We start from the raw sequence: 16,878 nt of genomic DNA, 5'->3' as shown, positions 1-16,878 counted from the left end.
CTTACTCTGTGTCCTCCCTGTTTCTATCAGGTTTACTAGAAAGCAGCACCCGGCTGAAACCTCACGAAGCCCAGAACTACAGGAAGAAGGCATTGTGGGTATCCTGGCTGTCCATTATTGTCACCCTGGCCCTGGCAGTGGCCGCCTTCAGTGAGTATCAGGGAGTCTTGCCAATCAATACTCACCCATTGCCGGCCTTCCCCTCCAACCTCCATGGAAATTGCTTTGCTTTTAGTTGGCTGTTATTGATGAGTAAAAAAAAATTTTTTTTTTTAGATGGTCGGATCGTCAGGGTACTCATGAATTAGTAAAACGGCTTCACTCCTCTGCAAAGGGGAGAGGGTATGAGAGAGAAACGGAGAGAAATAACTGAGAGCTTCAGTTCTCATCAGTATGCAGGTTTGTGGAAGTGGATTCCGGCTGGCACCAGCCGAATAGTGAAAATAGTCTCTTGGCAGATGCCTTCAGCTCGGGCTGACATGACAGAGACACATCCGGGAGATTTGGATTTTGAGCCTAATGCAACTAGATGAGTTCAATATTGCAGCAAGCTCTCTCCCTTCCCTCTTGGCTGTGTGTCTGTGCGAGGTCAGGAGTAAAATCACATGTACAATTTTAATGAAAGAAAAATGGAAGGGCCTTCTTTCGGGGTTTTAGTGCACGAAAATAAAATAATATCTTACAACTCTGAGATGCCATGAAAAGGAAGCAATTTCTGTCTGTAGATGATCCTGTTTGGGAATCAGGAATCCCTGTGGTGGGCTTTCTCCACCAACCCTCACAGCTTATGAAACATGCATGTGCTGTTTATTCTTATTTATCATGCAGTGATCGACACATAAGCTACAGCTCAACCTTGGTAGGGATTGGACATTTTTGTTGTTGTTTTTTGTTTTTAACCTCCTTTTATTCCCCAATGGTGGAGAAAAGGGGAATGCGTTTATTAAATTGTGTTTTATAATTATTTTGATAAAAAGGAAAATCTGTGTTCTAAGTGCTAAGCGTCCTACAAGGTGCCCCAGGGTAGAGGGAAAAATGGACCATGGACGTTAGGTGACATGGCTGTGTGTGAATTGTTTAAAATTCTCTGCTGCTGGAAGTAGGGGCTGGATCCCAAGGGGGCGGGGTTAGAATTTGACCGAATGCTCCCTTCAAAACTCAGCATATACTATTAGAGATAATTTATATTAGAGACACTGTACAGTAGCCTGGCTCTGAAAAAAAAAAAAAGAGACCCAAATATTCAGAGTACAGAAACAATACATTTTAGATTCCCTAAACATTTACCAGTGATCCAGAAATCTAATCAGGAAGAATTCTGACTTCTGAAAAAATATAAAAGCCTCTCTCTCTCCCCTCACCTCCCCCTTCTTAATACTGAGACCAAAATAACAAGGCAGTGGATGTCCCTTGAGGGTAATTTGGTTGTTGTGGCTGGTAGGGGCACTGGAGATCAGACATGGTAATTTACATATGTGAAGAAAAGAGGAAGGGGTTGGAGGGGGTGATTTATACACCAGATAATGGTTCCTCAGACACTTCCCTGTGCCCTGGAAAGCTGCCAGGGCATCATTTTCAGGGTGTTGGAATAAGAACGTGAATGACCATTGGACTTTGCAGTGATAGTGTTACATTCCATGCGCTTAAGTCATGTAACAGGGAAAATTCGGACAAATGGGGAAACGGGGGCTTCACTTGTAATAACCAATCAGGTGGATTGTGCTAAAAATGTTTCATTTCTTTCCAAGGAAAACATCCGCATGAGGCCGGAGCATGGCTTTGTGGAAGGGCTTCTTGTTTTTTTCTTTCGAAAACCGCCTTATTCCTTTAAAGCAAGACTATTGAACTAAAACACTTTAACTTCCTTTAAAAAGACTCACCTTTATTGGCTATGTATGTGCGTCCATTTGGGGTCTGTACAGCCCAGGAGGCCTGAAGAGGGCAGGGAGCTGCCTGGAGTTACAAGCCACACTGTGGGACATGAGTGCTGGGACCTGAACTCAGCTCCTTTGCAAAAGCAGCAACTATTGCTTACGAATTGTGGACGACACTGTATTGTTTATCATGACCGGTGTTCTAGTCTATGTTTTTTTGTTTCGTTTGTGAGTGTGCCTCTTACTGCTTCTGATTTAGTTAAACTCCAAAACAGAGTAGAAAAATCATATTTTGCCCTATTTAAACTAGAGTAGCTTCAGTGTGCGTGTGTAGATACATGCTGACGCATGCTGCAGTGGTCAGAGAGGCCGTCTGTGCCATCATTCATCACCTTGCTCCCTTGAGATGGGGTATCTCGCTGAACCTGGAGCTGGACTGGCAACCTGCAAACCCTTCTAACTCCTATTCCACACCCTGCACTGTATTGGGGTTACAGGTACCCAAAGCCACACTAAGCTTTTTATGTGGGCGCCTGGGATTCAAGCTAACGCTCTCATGCCTGCATAGCAAGTACTCTATGGACCGTGCCATCTTCCCCACGCACTGGTTTTGATAATACTTGGTGAGATAATGATCTGGACGTGCTGAAGCATCAATATAAAAATATGGTAATGCGTCTTGGAATAATTCAGAGAGAGTCCTAGATTGGTTTTAAAATAGATTTGGCGTATAATGGGCAGCATGAAAAAATATCAATCTTCTTATGAACTGATATGAAAACAGATCTGTTGTAATAATGAGGTCAGAGAGAGAATGAAAGTTCAGCCTTGAAAACTCAGGGTTTTGGCAACGTTGATGTCTGTGTTAAAATGGAGAAAATGTATTCTGACTCTGATTTTGAGGCTTGAGCACAAGTTAATTTTTAGGGACTAGATACCTGCTTATTCTGTGGGGAATGAAGATACGTTAGAAACAATGTTAAGGAAACGACCTTTTTTTTCTGAGATGGTGCCTTCATTTCTTCTTCCTGATGTGATCGGATCTTCTGATTAAAGCAGCTTCGGAGAGAAAGGGCTTATTTTGGTGTGTGGTTCCAGGGTATAAACCATTATGGAGGTAAAGCCACAGTGGCCAGGGTGTAAGGCATCTGGTCTCATTGCATCCACAGCCAGGAATCAAGCTTCCAGCATTAGCTCCTTTATTCCAGTTTGTTCCGTGTAGCATCCCTACCTAGGGAATGATGACACCCACGGTGGGCAGGTCTTCCCACTTCAGCTAACACAATCAAGATAATCTCCCACAGGCAAGTCCAGACGCTGGTCCTCAAGGTGAATCTCGATTCTGTCCACCTGACAACTCCAACCATCACAGATACACAGTTCTGTTAGAGCAGAAAAAAAATCACAACAATCTCCAGCTAAAGAACAAAGCCCCCTAAACTGAAAGCACCCCAAACCAAGATCTCAAGAAAAAAAGCTCATTTAGAATTTTAGTACAGGGCCCACTCGGTGAAGTGCTAAAGGAATGGGGATCTGAGTCTCTGATCTATGTTAAAAACAGACAGACAGACAAACGGACAAACAAGCAAGCTGGTGTGGTGGTGCATACTTGCAGTATCAGTGCCTGAGAGGTGGGTACGGGCAGACTCCTGGGGTTCCTTGGCTGGCCAGCTTAGCCTACTTGGTGGGCTCTAGGCTAGTGAGAGACCCTGTCTCAATAAGATGGGGCTAGTGTGGGTGCATCCAGTTAACTGGAGCATCTGGGAGGCAGAGGAAAGTGGATCTCTGAGAGTCTGAGGCCAGCCTGGTTTACATAGCAGGCTCCGGAAGCCAAAGCTACACAGTGAGTCCCATCTCAAAAAGAGACCAAGAAAAAAAAAGTCCAAAACACATGGTGCCTGAGGAACGACATCTGAAGTCCTTTGTTCTACACACACTTGTGCAATCGCACATATATGCACATAAAAAAATCGAGTGCAATAGCAGACTTCAGAACTAGGAAATCAAATCTCTGATAGGATTGAATTCTTGTTTATATGTGGGGATATTTTTTTTAAATGTGCCTTCATTTATGTCTGTGTACCATGCCGGTGCACCATGGAGCATCAGCCCAAGGGCAGGGGAAGGTATTGGATCTCTTGGAGCTGGAGTTACAGATAATTGTGAGCTGCCATGTGGGAATTAAGAATTAAACCCAGTCCTCTGGAAAAGCAGCCAGTGCTCTTTACCACTGAGCCACCTCTCCAGACCCATATCTAGAGATTCTAATCTATTTGATTTTAATTTAAACTCTTGACCTTTAAGCATAGCAATATACTCTATATGCATCCCTGACAACAGCTTTCCCATTTATTTATAATTTTTGTGCACGTGTGTGTCATGGTACATGTGTGGAAGAAGAACTGAACTGAGCTGCTCTGGCTTGGCGGCAAGCCCCTTTGCCAACTGAGCCATCTTGACGCCATATGCTTTTAATTTCTATATCAAGGGTAACAGAAGTGAGATAGCTAGAATAAGAGCGTATAATTTATCTGGGTTAGGAGAAAAGTCTTGGACCTTCCTAAGGTGTCCTCTCACCTCAGTGAATACATGATCATATAGAAAAGTACCAAGACAACTTACTGGGTCCATTGATATACACCTGCATTCCTTGCATTGTGAGGCTGAGGCAGGAGGACTGAGAGTCAGCTAATGTCATAGAAGTGAGTCCCCTCAACCCTCAGGTTTCCTTGTGTAACCCTGGCTGTTCTGGAATTTGATCTGTAGACCTGGAACTCACAGAGATCTGCCTGCCCCTGCTGGGATTGAAGGTGTGGTGGACCACCACCACTAGGCTCTTTAGAATGGTTTTAAAGGTCCAACCTGGACCCTTTGAACTTCAGCAGGACTGGAGCTGTGCTCTTTGGTGTAGCTTGGAATCGCAGGACGGATTCCTTCTCAGAGATCCCTCCCCAGCTGCAGGGCCTCACCACCTAAACGTGGTGCATAACTGTACTGGAAGAAAGACGACCTAAAGAGAAAGTTGTGCCCCTCTCTTCGGTTATTAGCTTATTGAAACCACGTACTCCAAGAAATTGGGACTTCTCCAGAAATCTCCTACTAGAGAAGGAAAGAGCAGGAATCTGGTACCAGTCAGAGGAAGGACTTGTTTCCTAGAAAGAGATTTTTGCACCGTGAGCGAATGGCTCCAGAGCGAAAGGAGCCCAGAGCATGATGGGACATTGAGGGGCGGGACCACACCTTGGCCCAGACTGTTTAACTATTTGTAGTTCTTGCCTTCTCTTTAAACCTAAGCCTTACGTCAGTCCTTTGAAGATGGTCTTGGGGGTCAGTGGATGTCTTTGCTCCCTTTTCCAATGTGGCTATGTTGAACAAATCCCTCCTTTCTGCTTTTCGCTATTACTTATCTGTTGCGTTGACCTGCTGAGGACGAGTAGCTAAGCCTGCTTGTTAAGGCTCTGACCCTAACAACTGCTAGCGGAGATCTCCTTTGGTGCTGATTTTCTCCTTTTGGCTCCCCCTTTCTCACAGTTTATGTGGTTTGTGAAGCCCCGGCGTTTGTGCCTGTGTCCATAAGAGCTTCTTCAACAGAAATCCTTTGTTGGATTTGCTGGTCTTCTATTCATTTTCTTGTGCACGTGATAACCACTCATGAGCCTAGAGGCACTCACCGCACCTTCCTCTCTGCTCTTCTCTTCCTGTTCGTGCCCAGGCATGGTGCCTTCACATGCCCTCTGCTTGCTATGTCTGATCCATATGCTGTCTTCTCCTTGCCAGTCTTGTAAACAGCGTGAGCTTCTCTACAGCAACAGCCTCTAAGTGGAGCATTTGCTGTCTCTGACCTGGGCCATGAGGCAGTTCAGGGGGTTGTGGGCAGGAAGTCTCGAGCCACATCCTGGGGGTGTTGGTGGGATAACTTTTCCCTGTCAATGTGTTCTGTGAGTGATAACTACAGAGGCTGCTTCAGGGAGGTGGAAACGGAAGTAAGAACCAAGCAGAAACTGGCTTTGGGAACTTTGCCCTGAAAACTTCCCGCCTCTGGACCCTTCCTTCCTAGTCTTGTGGTCATGTCACCACTGATGCTCAGGCCTGCCTCTGGGCTGCCCACCCTGGGCAGCTCAGGAACACAGAGCAGCATTTTAGTCTGATCCACGTCCCGAGAGGCCTGCCACGACCTTGCTCTTGCTTCCCGTTTGGACTGGTCTTTCCCCATCCCCCGGCTATGGGCGATTTCAGTGAGCAGATGCTTCGGTGGTCCCCAGGTGCAGCTGCTGTCTGCCTTCAGACCCACAGACTTCTCTTACTCTTTGATGCCTTGCTTCCTGGCTTCTAGACATTTTATTTTTATTATACTGTACCTTATTTAGTTCTATTTGGTTTACTTTTGGGGTATAAGTGTGTGTGTGTGTGTGTGTGTGTGTGTGTGTGTGTGTGTGTGTGTGTGTGTGTGTGTATGTGCTTGTTGAGACAGTCTTTTTCTGAACCTGGATCTCACTATTTGGTTAGGCTGGCTGGCCATTGTGTTCAAGTGATCCTTTTGTCTCTGTCCCGATCTTCTGTCTAAGATGACATACACATGCCATTTTTTAAAAAAATGTCTATGCTGAGAATCCAAAGGGGTTATTTATCCAGATTGTCCAGCAGGCACCTTTCTGACTGAGTCATCTCCTCTCCTCTGTTTTACTCTACACAGAGTCTTGCTAGGTAGTTCAAGCCAGCCTCAAAATCCTCCTCCTCCTCTCACCTCAGCTTCCGGCATGCTGGGTGGCAGGTGCATACTGTAACACCTGTCTTCTTGCCAAATTCTCACTTAATATCGGATTTTGTTTAACCCTTAAAATAGAAATGTTAAAAAAAAAGAGCACCTCTCCTAGGAAGCCTTCCAGAGTGATTTAAGTGCCCCTCTCCCAATGGACACTGAGGATAAGACCCAGTCACACAACACTAGGATCACCACAGGGCTGCTTCTGTGGTAATCCAGGCTCCTCAGTGCTGTGAGCCTGGTTCCTCTAGTCCTATTCTGGTCCCTAAAGCAGTTCACCTGGAGGTGTTGGCCGCAGTAAATTTGACATCTCATGCTTAGGCCACTGTGGATACAGTGGATTGATACAGTTTCTCAGCGTGAATTCCAGACAAAGGAATAGTGGCTAGCTCAGGGCTCAGGATCTAAGGCGCCTCAGGCTTTGTTGACTCTTTCAGGGTAGTTTCAGGAGCACGACCCCCCTCCTCTGACTGCCTCTAACTCTTTCCTTCCTCCTCTCTGACAGAAGGCTCTAGACTTCCACTGAGGGAGACTGGCCTCCACTGCTGACAGGAGCGTGCATTTTCCCCAGCTTCTAGCTCACAAAGAGCTGCTGTTTGCAACCACGAGTGGAGGAGGGGTTTCAGCAGCTGCCTGCCTGTCCTGCCTCCATTCTCAGTGCTCTCTGCACACAGCCTTAATTAAAGTGTGGCCAGGGTACATTAGCACAAGAGCCAAAGATACATAGGGGAGCCAAGTGGTGGGCTCTCAGCTGTGCTTGTCAGGCCTGTCCTAATCTGCTTGCTCCAGTCCGAAGTAGAGGAGCTGCCTTGAGAGATGGAGGGCTTATCTGGCTGCCTCCCTGTCTATGAGCACTGGTGTTTGGTAGCCAACTGGAAGAGGAAAGGTTTCCTGCTCTACCTAATGGACCAGCCTGTGACTTGGGCCTCTGAGAACTGCCCCTTTAAGGTGAAGTTCCGGTGTAGCTCTTGGACAAGATGTGACTTCAAAGGGTCTTGTGCTGTATTCTGGGATGTTAGGACATCTCATAGAAACAGATGGAGACAGTGGAGAGCGAGAGCAAGAGCCAGAGAGCGAGAGAGAGCGAGCGAGCGAGTGAGAGCCCAATAAAGGAGGATATGATTTGGGGCTGAAAATGTGGCTTGAGTCAAAAGAGTCCTTGCCTAATGCAAGGAAGCCCTCAGTTTAATTCCTAGTACGACAGAACGGGCATGGTGTGGTGCCTCTAATCCCAGTACTCCGAAGGGAAAGGAATGAATGCCAGAGGACAAGGTCATCCTCAAGCTACATAATGACCATGAGACCCTCTTGGACAAACTAGAGGGTGCTGGGGAGATAGCTTAGTTGTTAAGAGTGTTTATTACTCTTGGAGAGGATCTGAGTTCAGTTCCCAACGTCCAGGTCAGGTGGCTCACAACCACCTGTAACCCAGCTTCAAGGGATCTGGCATTTTCTGGCTTCTATACATACATACATACATACATACATACATACATACATACATACATACATACACACACATACACACACACTTAATAAAAAAGGAAAAGAAAAAAAGAAAAAAACTAACGGGGGAAATATTTGTCTTAGCATCCTTGCTCTGGTTCATGGTACAGTCAGTCCACCATGGCAGGGGAATCACAATGGCAGGAACTTGAAACAGCTGGTCACATTGCCTCCGGAATCAAGGGTCAGAGATTGAGGACCGCCTGCCAGTGGTTAGTTAGATTCCTCTGCTTTATTTGATCCAGGAACCCCTGAATAGGGGGTGGTCCCACCTACAGTTACTGTGGGTCTTCTTATATCAATTAGGATAATCAAGACATTCACTCCAGACCTCCCAGGGGACCATCTTCTACATGATTCTAGATTCTGTCAACCCGAAGGCTAACACCAGCTGTCAGAAGTGCTCCTTCACTGCCTACCGTCCATGTCCAATGGCCATGCCTCCTTCTAGCCTGTGACTGTGTCCCTCCAGTCCTTAATGAGTGAGAGCTCTCTGCAGGGAGGGTACCACACAGGACGTTAAGGAAGAGAACTGTCAGGGCTAGAGAGATGACTCAGCTAGTTAAGAACATGAGATTATTCTTCCAAAGGACCCAGGTTCGATTCCTGCTACCCATATGGGTGCTCACAATTGTCTGTAACTCTAGTTCCAGGGGATCCAATACCCTCACACAGATATATATGCAGGCAAAAACACCAATGCATATAAAATTAAATGAAAGAAATTAAAGAAAAAGAGAGAGTGGCCTGTCCTCCAAAGAGCTCAGATCTAAACAGACAGGAAATGACAGGTGCTGAGGCAGAAGGCAACTCCACACTCAGGGGTTGTCTTAGTCATACATAGCATATTTATCTGTTTGTCCTTGTGACACGGCATTGTCATCTACAAAGTTCACGCTTGAGAACTATACCACTGAGCAACGAAAATATTGCAAAAACAATTCACAATGTTTTAGGTAATGTTTATGACTTTGTGTTGGGCCGTATTCCTAGCTGTGTTTAACTATGCGTGGCCCACAGGCTGTGGGTTGGACACTGATCCTAGAATACTGTCAGTCATTAGCTCCTCCTAGCCATTTTCTCCACCCCACCCCCCAGGAGATATCAGTGAAGAAACTGAGGCTAGCCATCCTGGGGGAGCCCTGGAGGAGAGGGGAAGGTGACGGGTCTCAGTCACAGGGACATTGGTCATGGAGTGCACAGGGCAATATCCTTGTACCCAGGTAGACTTAGACACTTAGACATGGAGGTGGCTTAGACCAAGCTGCATCTTCTCGGCATGCTGGAAGCTGCGAGTTTGAGAGAGGAAGGTGGGTCAGGAAGCAACTTCTTCAAAGGCTTCTCTTCCCGGTATATGGATGAATATCTTCTCCTCAAGTCACCCTGTGGCCCTCACTCTGCGTACGTTCATGCCCTAATTTCTCCCTCCTCCAAGGATGGCTGCTCTGTTGGAATATGACACCTACACGCCAAAAGGACTTATTTAAAGTACATTTCAAAAATGTTGTCACTGGGTTAGTAACATGGCTCAGCGAGTAAAGGCACTTTCAGCCACAAGATCTGAGTTTAATTCCCAGGACTCACAAGATGGAAAAAGAGCACGCAATCCATCCAGTTGTTTTCTGACCTCCACATGTACATTGTGCCTATGTGCACACACACACACACACACACACACACACACACACACATGCATAAGTGTAATACAATAAAATACCACGTACTGGTATTAGGAGTTTAGAGTCTCAGCATATGAATTTTGAGGAGACATAACCTGGCCACTTTGGGCAGCACCAAGACAGATGGGAGAAATGAACACCTTAGAAAAAATAATGTAGGGGCTGGTGAGATGGTTCATTGGTAAAGTACACTGACTGCTCTTCCAGAGGTCCTGGGTTCAATTCCCAGCAACCACATGGTAGTTCACATCTGTCTATGAGGAGATCCGATGGGCAGGTGTACATGCAGACAGAACACTAATGCATTAAAAAAAACACAAATAAATTAAAAATAAAAAGAATAAAGAGTGTTGCCTTCAGTGAAAGAGCAGACTGGTTTAACCACACCCACTAGCTCAAGGAAAGGGGAGAGGAGTCCTGGGCACTGTACAGCTTTGAGAGGGAGGGGTGAGAGTAGGAAGCCTTTCACTAAGATCTATAGCCACCCGGCCGGCTTCTTTCAAATTTGTACTTGGAATCTGCTTAGCTTAATTGACAGGGAAGTAGACCTGAGTCCTTGAGGTTCACTGTTGGAGCCTTCTGAATACGTGCTGTAGCCAGGATTTCTGTGGTTGGGTTAGTTTATAATAATAAGGAAAGCGACAAGCATGTGCAGGTGAACTGTACTCAGTAGTCTCTCCTCTAAGCATGTTGACTAACCAGTAGCTTCTCCATTGGCTGACACTGGAGGCTTATTGGGGGCTGGGGCTGGCACTCAAGAGTAAGTGCTGGGGGATGGAGGGGTGGCCCAGTCCGTAGAGCAAGAGCTTGCCTTGCAAGCATGAGGACCTGAGTTCAATTCCCAAGGCCCACAATTAAAAAGCCAGATGTGGGGGCATTTTTTGGGGAAAGGGAGACAGGTGGGTCAATGGTGTTCACTGGCCAGTCAGCCTAGGCGAATTAGAGTTCCAGGACAGCGAGAGATCCTGTCTCAAACACACAGACAGGCAGACAGACAGAACCCAAAACAAAACCAAGGTGGACAGAACTTGAGGAACAATGGCTGGGTTCCTTTGCTTGTTCACATTTACTCACACATTGGTGTACCCTCACACATGTGGACACACGCACACATATGAGTACACGCACACAGGAATAACAGCTGGGAGGGAGCTGGGGAGGCAGGGCATGGTGGGAGAAGTCTGATTGTAGTGCTGTTGCCTTGGAGGCTCATCGGTAGAACCCAGAGGCTGAGCTTGGCCTTGGCAGAGTTCTCCAACTGGAGACCCACTGGCTTTTGGTATGGACGACGGAAAGGCAGGTATAACCTGAACAGGAAGCCCCTCCCAGTGGAGCTCGGTCCTATGGTCCTAGTGTAGTGGTGCACTACACTAGTAGCTGAGGGAGTGGCTATATTTTCCTTATTAACTTTGTGTGTGTGTGTGTGTGTGTGTGTGTGTGTGTGTGTGTGTGTGTGTGTGTGTAGGTCAGGGACAAAGTGTGGGGTTCAGTTCTCTCTTTGCACTGTGTAGATTTGGAGGATAGAACTCGGGTTGTACACACGGTTTCAGGCTGACGACTTGGTACACCTGGCTATTTTTTCCCCTGAAACTTAAATATACACACAATTCTGAAACAAGAACTTCAACAGGCCTCATCCTTTCTCTTTCATTTCTCCTCTGCTCCCCTTCTCAAAGGGTACAATTTACCTCTGTAGTGATTCGTACATGTATATAGATGGCAGGTGATTAATCCTAATTTTCAAATCTGGGCATTTGCTGACTTCTTAAGATGGAGGAAGATAATTCCCTCCCTCCCTCCCCCTTCCTACCTCCTACCTCCCTCCCCCTCCCTCCCCCTCCCCCCTCCCCCTCCCCTCCCTCCCCCTCCCTCCCCCTTCCTACCTCCTCCCTCCCCCTTCCCTCCTTCCTCCCTCCCTTCATCCCTCTGTCCCTTCTTCCCTTCCCTCTCCCTTCTCTCTCTCTCTCTCTCTCTCTCCTCCTCCCTTTACCCCCAGCCATTTTTCATTTTTTCAAGACAGGGTTTCTTTGTGTAGCCCAGGCTATCCTGTAGACCAGGGCTCTGTAGACCAGGCTGACCTTGAATTCACAGAGATCTGCCGGCCTTTGCCTTTCTAGTGCTGAGATCAAAAGTGTGTTTGACTACGGCCCTTGGATAATTTACTCTTAAATCTGTCTGTGCCCATGTAAACATGCTGGCATCTGGAAGCTCTGTTCTCACAGAACCATCCCTACTCCCCTTGTTGGCCTTGTAGAATCCTGCCCATGGAGTTATCCTGAAACATGACTGTTTCTTTCTTTTACAAAAAGGCATTTATACTTATTCATATATGTGTCTATGTGATTGTGTGTTTGTGAGTATATGAGTGTGCATTTGTGAGGGTATGTGAGTGTGCAAGTGTGTTGAGTGTGCATGACTGTATGTGTGTGAATATGTGTGTGTATGTATGTATGTGTGTGAGTGTGTTTCTGTGTTTGTGTGTGAGTGTGTATGAGTGTGTGTGAGTATATATGTGTGTGTGAGTGTATGTGAGTGTATGTGTGTAAGTGTGTATTTATGTGTATGAGTGTGTGTGAGTGTATGTGTATGTGTGAGTGTATATGTGTGTGTATGTGTGCGAGTGTGTATGAGTGTGTGTGAGTGTGTGAGTATGTATTGTGTATGATTGTGTGTGAGTATATATGTGTATGTGTGTGAGTGTGTATTTATGTGTATAAGTGTGTGTGAGTATATGTGTGTGTGAGTGTATATGTGTGTGTGTGAGTATGTGTGTGAGTGTATTTTGTGTGTGTGTGTGTGTGTGTGTGTGTGTGTGTGTGTGTGTATGCCAGAAGAGGGAGTCAGGTCACTTGGAGCTGGAGTTACAAGAATTGCCTGGCTTGCTGGGATCTGAACTCTGGTCCCCAGACTGAGCTAATTGCCTTTTTCTCAAAAAAAAAAAGGTTTTATTTTCTTTGGATCTAATGTCTGTTTATTCCTGTTTGCTTCTGTTTTATATGTGTGCGTTTGTGTGAGTGGGAGCAAACATATGAGGGATGCTTGTGAGGAGGCCAGTTTCTCCAGTTTTTGCTCAGGGGCTGGATGTGGACATGAAAGTGTCTCATTTACATGGAGTCTTTTGGATAGATGCCCAGGTCATGCACAGCCAGGCCATGGCAGAAAGATGTTTTGACATAACTAAAGTATACACCGATCAAGTTAGCTACAAACAGAAAACATCTTGTAAAACACAGAGATGAGCCACTGGTTAGAAACACTTACACAGCCCATTCAACTATAGCTAAGGAAAGGTACAAGATGTAGTTGCACTTGTAGTTGCTGTGTAGATGTATGTATGTATGTGTGTGTGTGTGTGTGTGTGTGTGTGTGTGTGTGTAGTAGATGTGTGTGTGTGCAGTAGATGTGTGTGTGCAGTAGATGTGTGTGTGCAGTAGATGTGTGTGTGCAGTAGATGTGTGTGTGCAGTAGATGTGTGTGTGTGCAGTAGATGTGTGTGTGTGCAGTAGATGTGTGTGTGTGCTTGTGTGTGTGCACTGGATGTGTGTGTGTAGTAGATGTGTGTGTGCTTGTGTGTGTGCAGTAGATGTGTGTGTGAAGTAGATGTATGTGTGTGTGTGTGCAGTAGATGTGTGTGTGTGTGTAGTGGATGTGTGAGTGCTTGTGTGTGTGCAGTAGATGTATGTGTGTATGTGCAATAGATGTGTGTGTATGTGTGTGCCTGTGTGTGTATATAAGAAGCTAGAGGCTGACTCCAGTATCTTCCTGTATCACTTTATACTTTACTATTATTGATTTTTAATGAGGGGGCTTAGGGGTCTCTCACAGAACCTAGGCTGCTGTTTAGATTGGTTGTCGCTGCCTCTCCAGTTTCACACAGGAGTTGGGGATCCCACCCCCCAAGTCCCCATACTTGCACAACAAGCACATTCCCCTAGCACTTTAGTCTGTAACAGCAAAGACTAGGAGGGAGACAGGGCCCATTAGCAGGAAATCTGAGCCATTCCTCCTGCCTTCAAACAGTGCGTGTATGTTTAGCAGCAGTCTTTAGTCTATCCATTTTTACTATCTTAAAACGAACACGAAATTCTGTCTATACACACCACCAAAAATAATGTTGTTTCCTAAATACAGTATAATGAGAAAAAACAAAGGCAATTTTTGAAAAAAAAAGGGGGGGTATATTTGAGCTCCTAAATGCTCGTCATGACTGTGTTGATGAAGACAAGTAAGTTAAGACTACTAAGGCTAAGCTTGGACTTAAGACGGGCAAGGGCATGGTCATCCCGTAGTGTTGACATCTTCCTTTGTGTGATACTGTGAAGAACTATGCTGTGTGCAAGGTATGTTCGTGGACCGTCAGGAATGTAATGGCTACCAGGCGGTCTGTGTCTTACGTGTGCAGTACTTTGAGTGGGGTTGTCCTGGGTGAGTAAACCTTTGGGTTCGCTCTTGGTAAAGGTCTAAATAAAACCAAGCCTGCACTATTTATCTAGAGGCTTGTTACTTTCCCATGGGATAGGGGTCAGTGCTCTTTAAAACTGCAGGATAAAACAAACACACAAACAAACAAAAATTCCCTTCTGTATTGATAAGGTAGAATTGGGGTCTAGGCACACTTTTCTGTGGAAATTCACATGTTTTGAGTACAGGAGGGAATCCTTTGTTGTATATGATGCTTGTAAATGTAAGTATTTATAAATAAGATCCCTGACTCAATCCCACCCATTAAATAGTATGATCCCCAAGTCCAAAGTTGTAACCCCAAGCCACACCCTACACAATTTCATCCTGTCTGCACTCACACGCACGAAATTGCAAGCCTCTACCAGCTGCATACTCCTAGACAGCACGACATGGTGCTTGTGGATACGGAAGTCGACAATGGGACAAGTATGGGACCAATATGACAAGCAAACTCACGCAAGCGGATAATTTAGGGACCGGGCAGGCCCTGAGACAAGGAGCTTCAGCCAGAACTGTGATGTTTCTTACAAAACCGTTTGGCAGCAGATGCAGTGACAGGTTAAGGTTTGTGAAAATGGAGTAAGATGACTTATTGGTGTCCGTTGGCGATCTGTTCGTCTTGGGCTTACGAGCTTTATGGAGTAATCTCAGACTCAACGGCAGCTCAGCTGAGTGGCTTGGGAGCCTCCGCTCTTCTGATTCATGGTCACCCCCTTCCTCTTTTTTGCCCATCGGGTTTCTAACCCAGGCTCACCTTAAACCCTATACACCTGAGGATGACCTTGAACTTACAATCTTCTTTGTCTTCACCTCTTGAGTGCTGTGACTGCAGGTTTGTGCAGTGCTGGGAATCGAACACCACCCACGCTGTCTACCAGGTGAGCTCTGCCTTCAGCCTGCTTTTAAAACCCACTTTTTTAAATATTAGTTTTAATTTTATCACACAGCGATACTCTTTTGTTTCCTCTCTCCTCCCTTTACACGTCTCATTTGAAATAACAGTCTACCTATAAAGAAAACATTGGATTTATGCTTATGTATTTGCAATGAGCTTTTCTTGTACATTCATTCACTGTCATTTTTCATTTGGTCGCCAGTGCATCTTCCTTGGTAACAGCACCACCAAGCATCTACATTGTCAGATCAGATAGACACTGTAGACACCATCGTTTCCCTAGCGCCATCGTTTAATCTTAGGCCTGCCATCAGCACAGAAATGGCTCTCCTGAGAACTCTTGTTTTCCCTACAGGGAGAGTTCACTGGAACAATATTACCTGATCCCTTGGCACACTAGCACTTGTCCCCACCTGCCACTGTGGCCTTTGCACCTGAGCTGAGTATAAAAATCCTCAGTTCACATTTTCTTTCCTAAATACCTTAAACGTATCACTCCATGGTATCATGGCACAGAGCATGGCTGGCGATGTTTGGTGAGAAGCCCCATTTTCTTTCTCTCCAAGGTGACGAGTTTTTTCCTTGGGCACACAAATAATTACTCTTTTAATATAAAATCCAAGAGTCTTGCTGCACTACGTCTTCTTGATGGCTCTCTCAGCTTTTCCAGAAGTAAGCTCACACAAAGTTGTGAAGCTTGGTGGTCAACTCTTCACAGCCACTTTTGCTGCCTCCTCACCACAACTTCAGTCTTTTCATAAAACCACAGAGTTTGTATTTCTTATCTGGCCACATTTTCCCTCATGCCTTTATCCATGATGGTTCCTGGCATTTCTATGAATTAATTTTATAGTTTAGCATTTGTAGATGGAAAATAGTCTTTGTTTCGTGAGAAAGGAGATTTTCTGCATCCCCCCGCCTCTGGGAAAGAGTAATATGCACATTATCATTTCGTAAGAGTTTGAACATAATCCCAGGTCGTTCTTTGCTTTAGAAGAAGGGAGAGGGTCTCAGAACCGAAAAGATACTGATGTACCAGTGTCCTGAAAAGCGGAGGCTTAGCTCTCCATAAAGACAACGTTATTAGAGAATGAGTTTTAAATGGCAAAAGATAGCCTTGTGTGTGTGTGTGTGTGTGCGTGTGTGTGTGTGTGTGTGTGTGTGTGTGTGTGTGTGTGTGTGTGATTCATAGGACAGATACGACTTGTAAGATTGTGTCCTTAGCTGTGAGCAGGTCTCATTGCTTTCTGATCAGACCATCATGCTAATGACACCACTTCTTCAGTTCTGTGACACTGGCCATGACTCAGGGGGCTGGGAAGGGGCCTTCTTTGTAGACAGCCCTGTGTCTAAATTGCCATCGTTTGGAGAGTCTTTCTTCTCAAGGTCAGTTCTAATGGCTCTCTGGTCTTTGAAGTCCCCGTTCAGGCTTGAATAACTGAAATGTCTTCCATAGGCTTCGCTCTAAGTTTGCAATGCTATTAGAAGACCAAGGGCCTTTAGGATAGGCCTGGGGTAGGCTTTTGAAGGTTATACCGGTCCCTGGCTCTGGCCTCCTTTCTCTGTTTCTTGGTTGGCAGGAAGTTGATTAGCAAAGCTTCATGCTGCCTCCCACACTGCTGCTTCCCACTCGCTTTCGTACCAAATCATATCAATCTCACACTTCTCTTCCCTGATTCCAAACAATCCCTCGCCCAC

General features: G+C 45.8%; 1 protein-coding gene across 2 annotated transcripts in view; it reads left to right on the top strand.

Moving 5' to 3' along the window:
* Positions 1-16,878, top strand: part of Tmem163 (transmembrane protein 163) — a 174,197-nt gene that overhangs the window by 9,576 nt on the left and 147,743 nt on the right. For both annotated transcript variants that reach the window (XM_087581154.1, NM_001110763.2), the window contains 1 exon segment: positions 31-150. In XM_087581154.1, coding sequence (XP_087437280.1) covers positions 31-150 — 120 coding nt within the window.

This window comes from Rattus norvegicus, chromosome 13 (genome assembly GCF_021556685.1).
Source record: "Rattus norvegicus strain SHRSP/BbbUtx chromosome 13, alternate assembly SHRSP_T2T, whole genome shotgun sequence".
Taxonomy (NCBI): domain Eukaryota; kingdom Metazoa; phylum Chordata; class Mammalia; order Rodentia; family Muridae; genus Rattus; species Rattus norvegicus.
The sequence above is the reverse complement of the archived record's forward strand: the minus strand, read 5'-3'. Positions and strand labels throughout refer to the sequence as shown.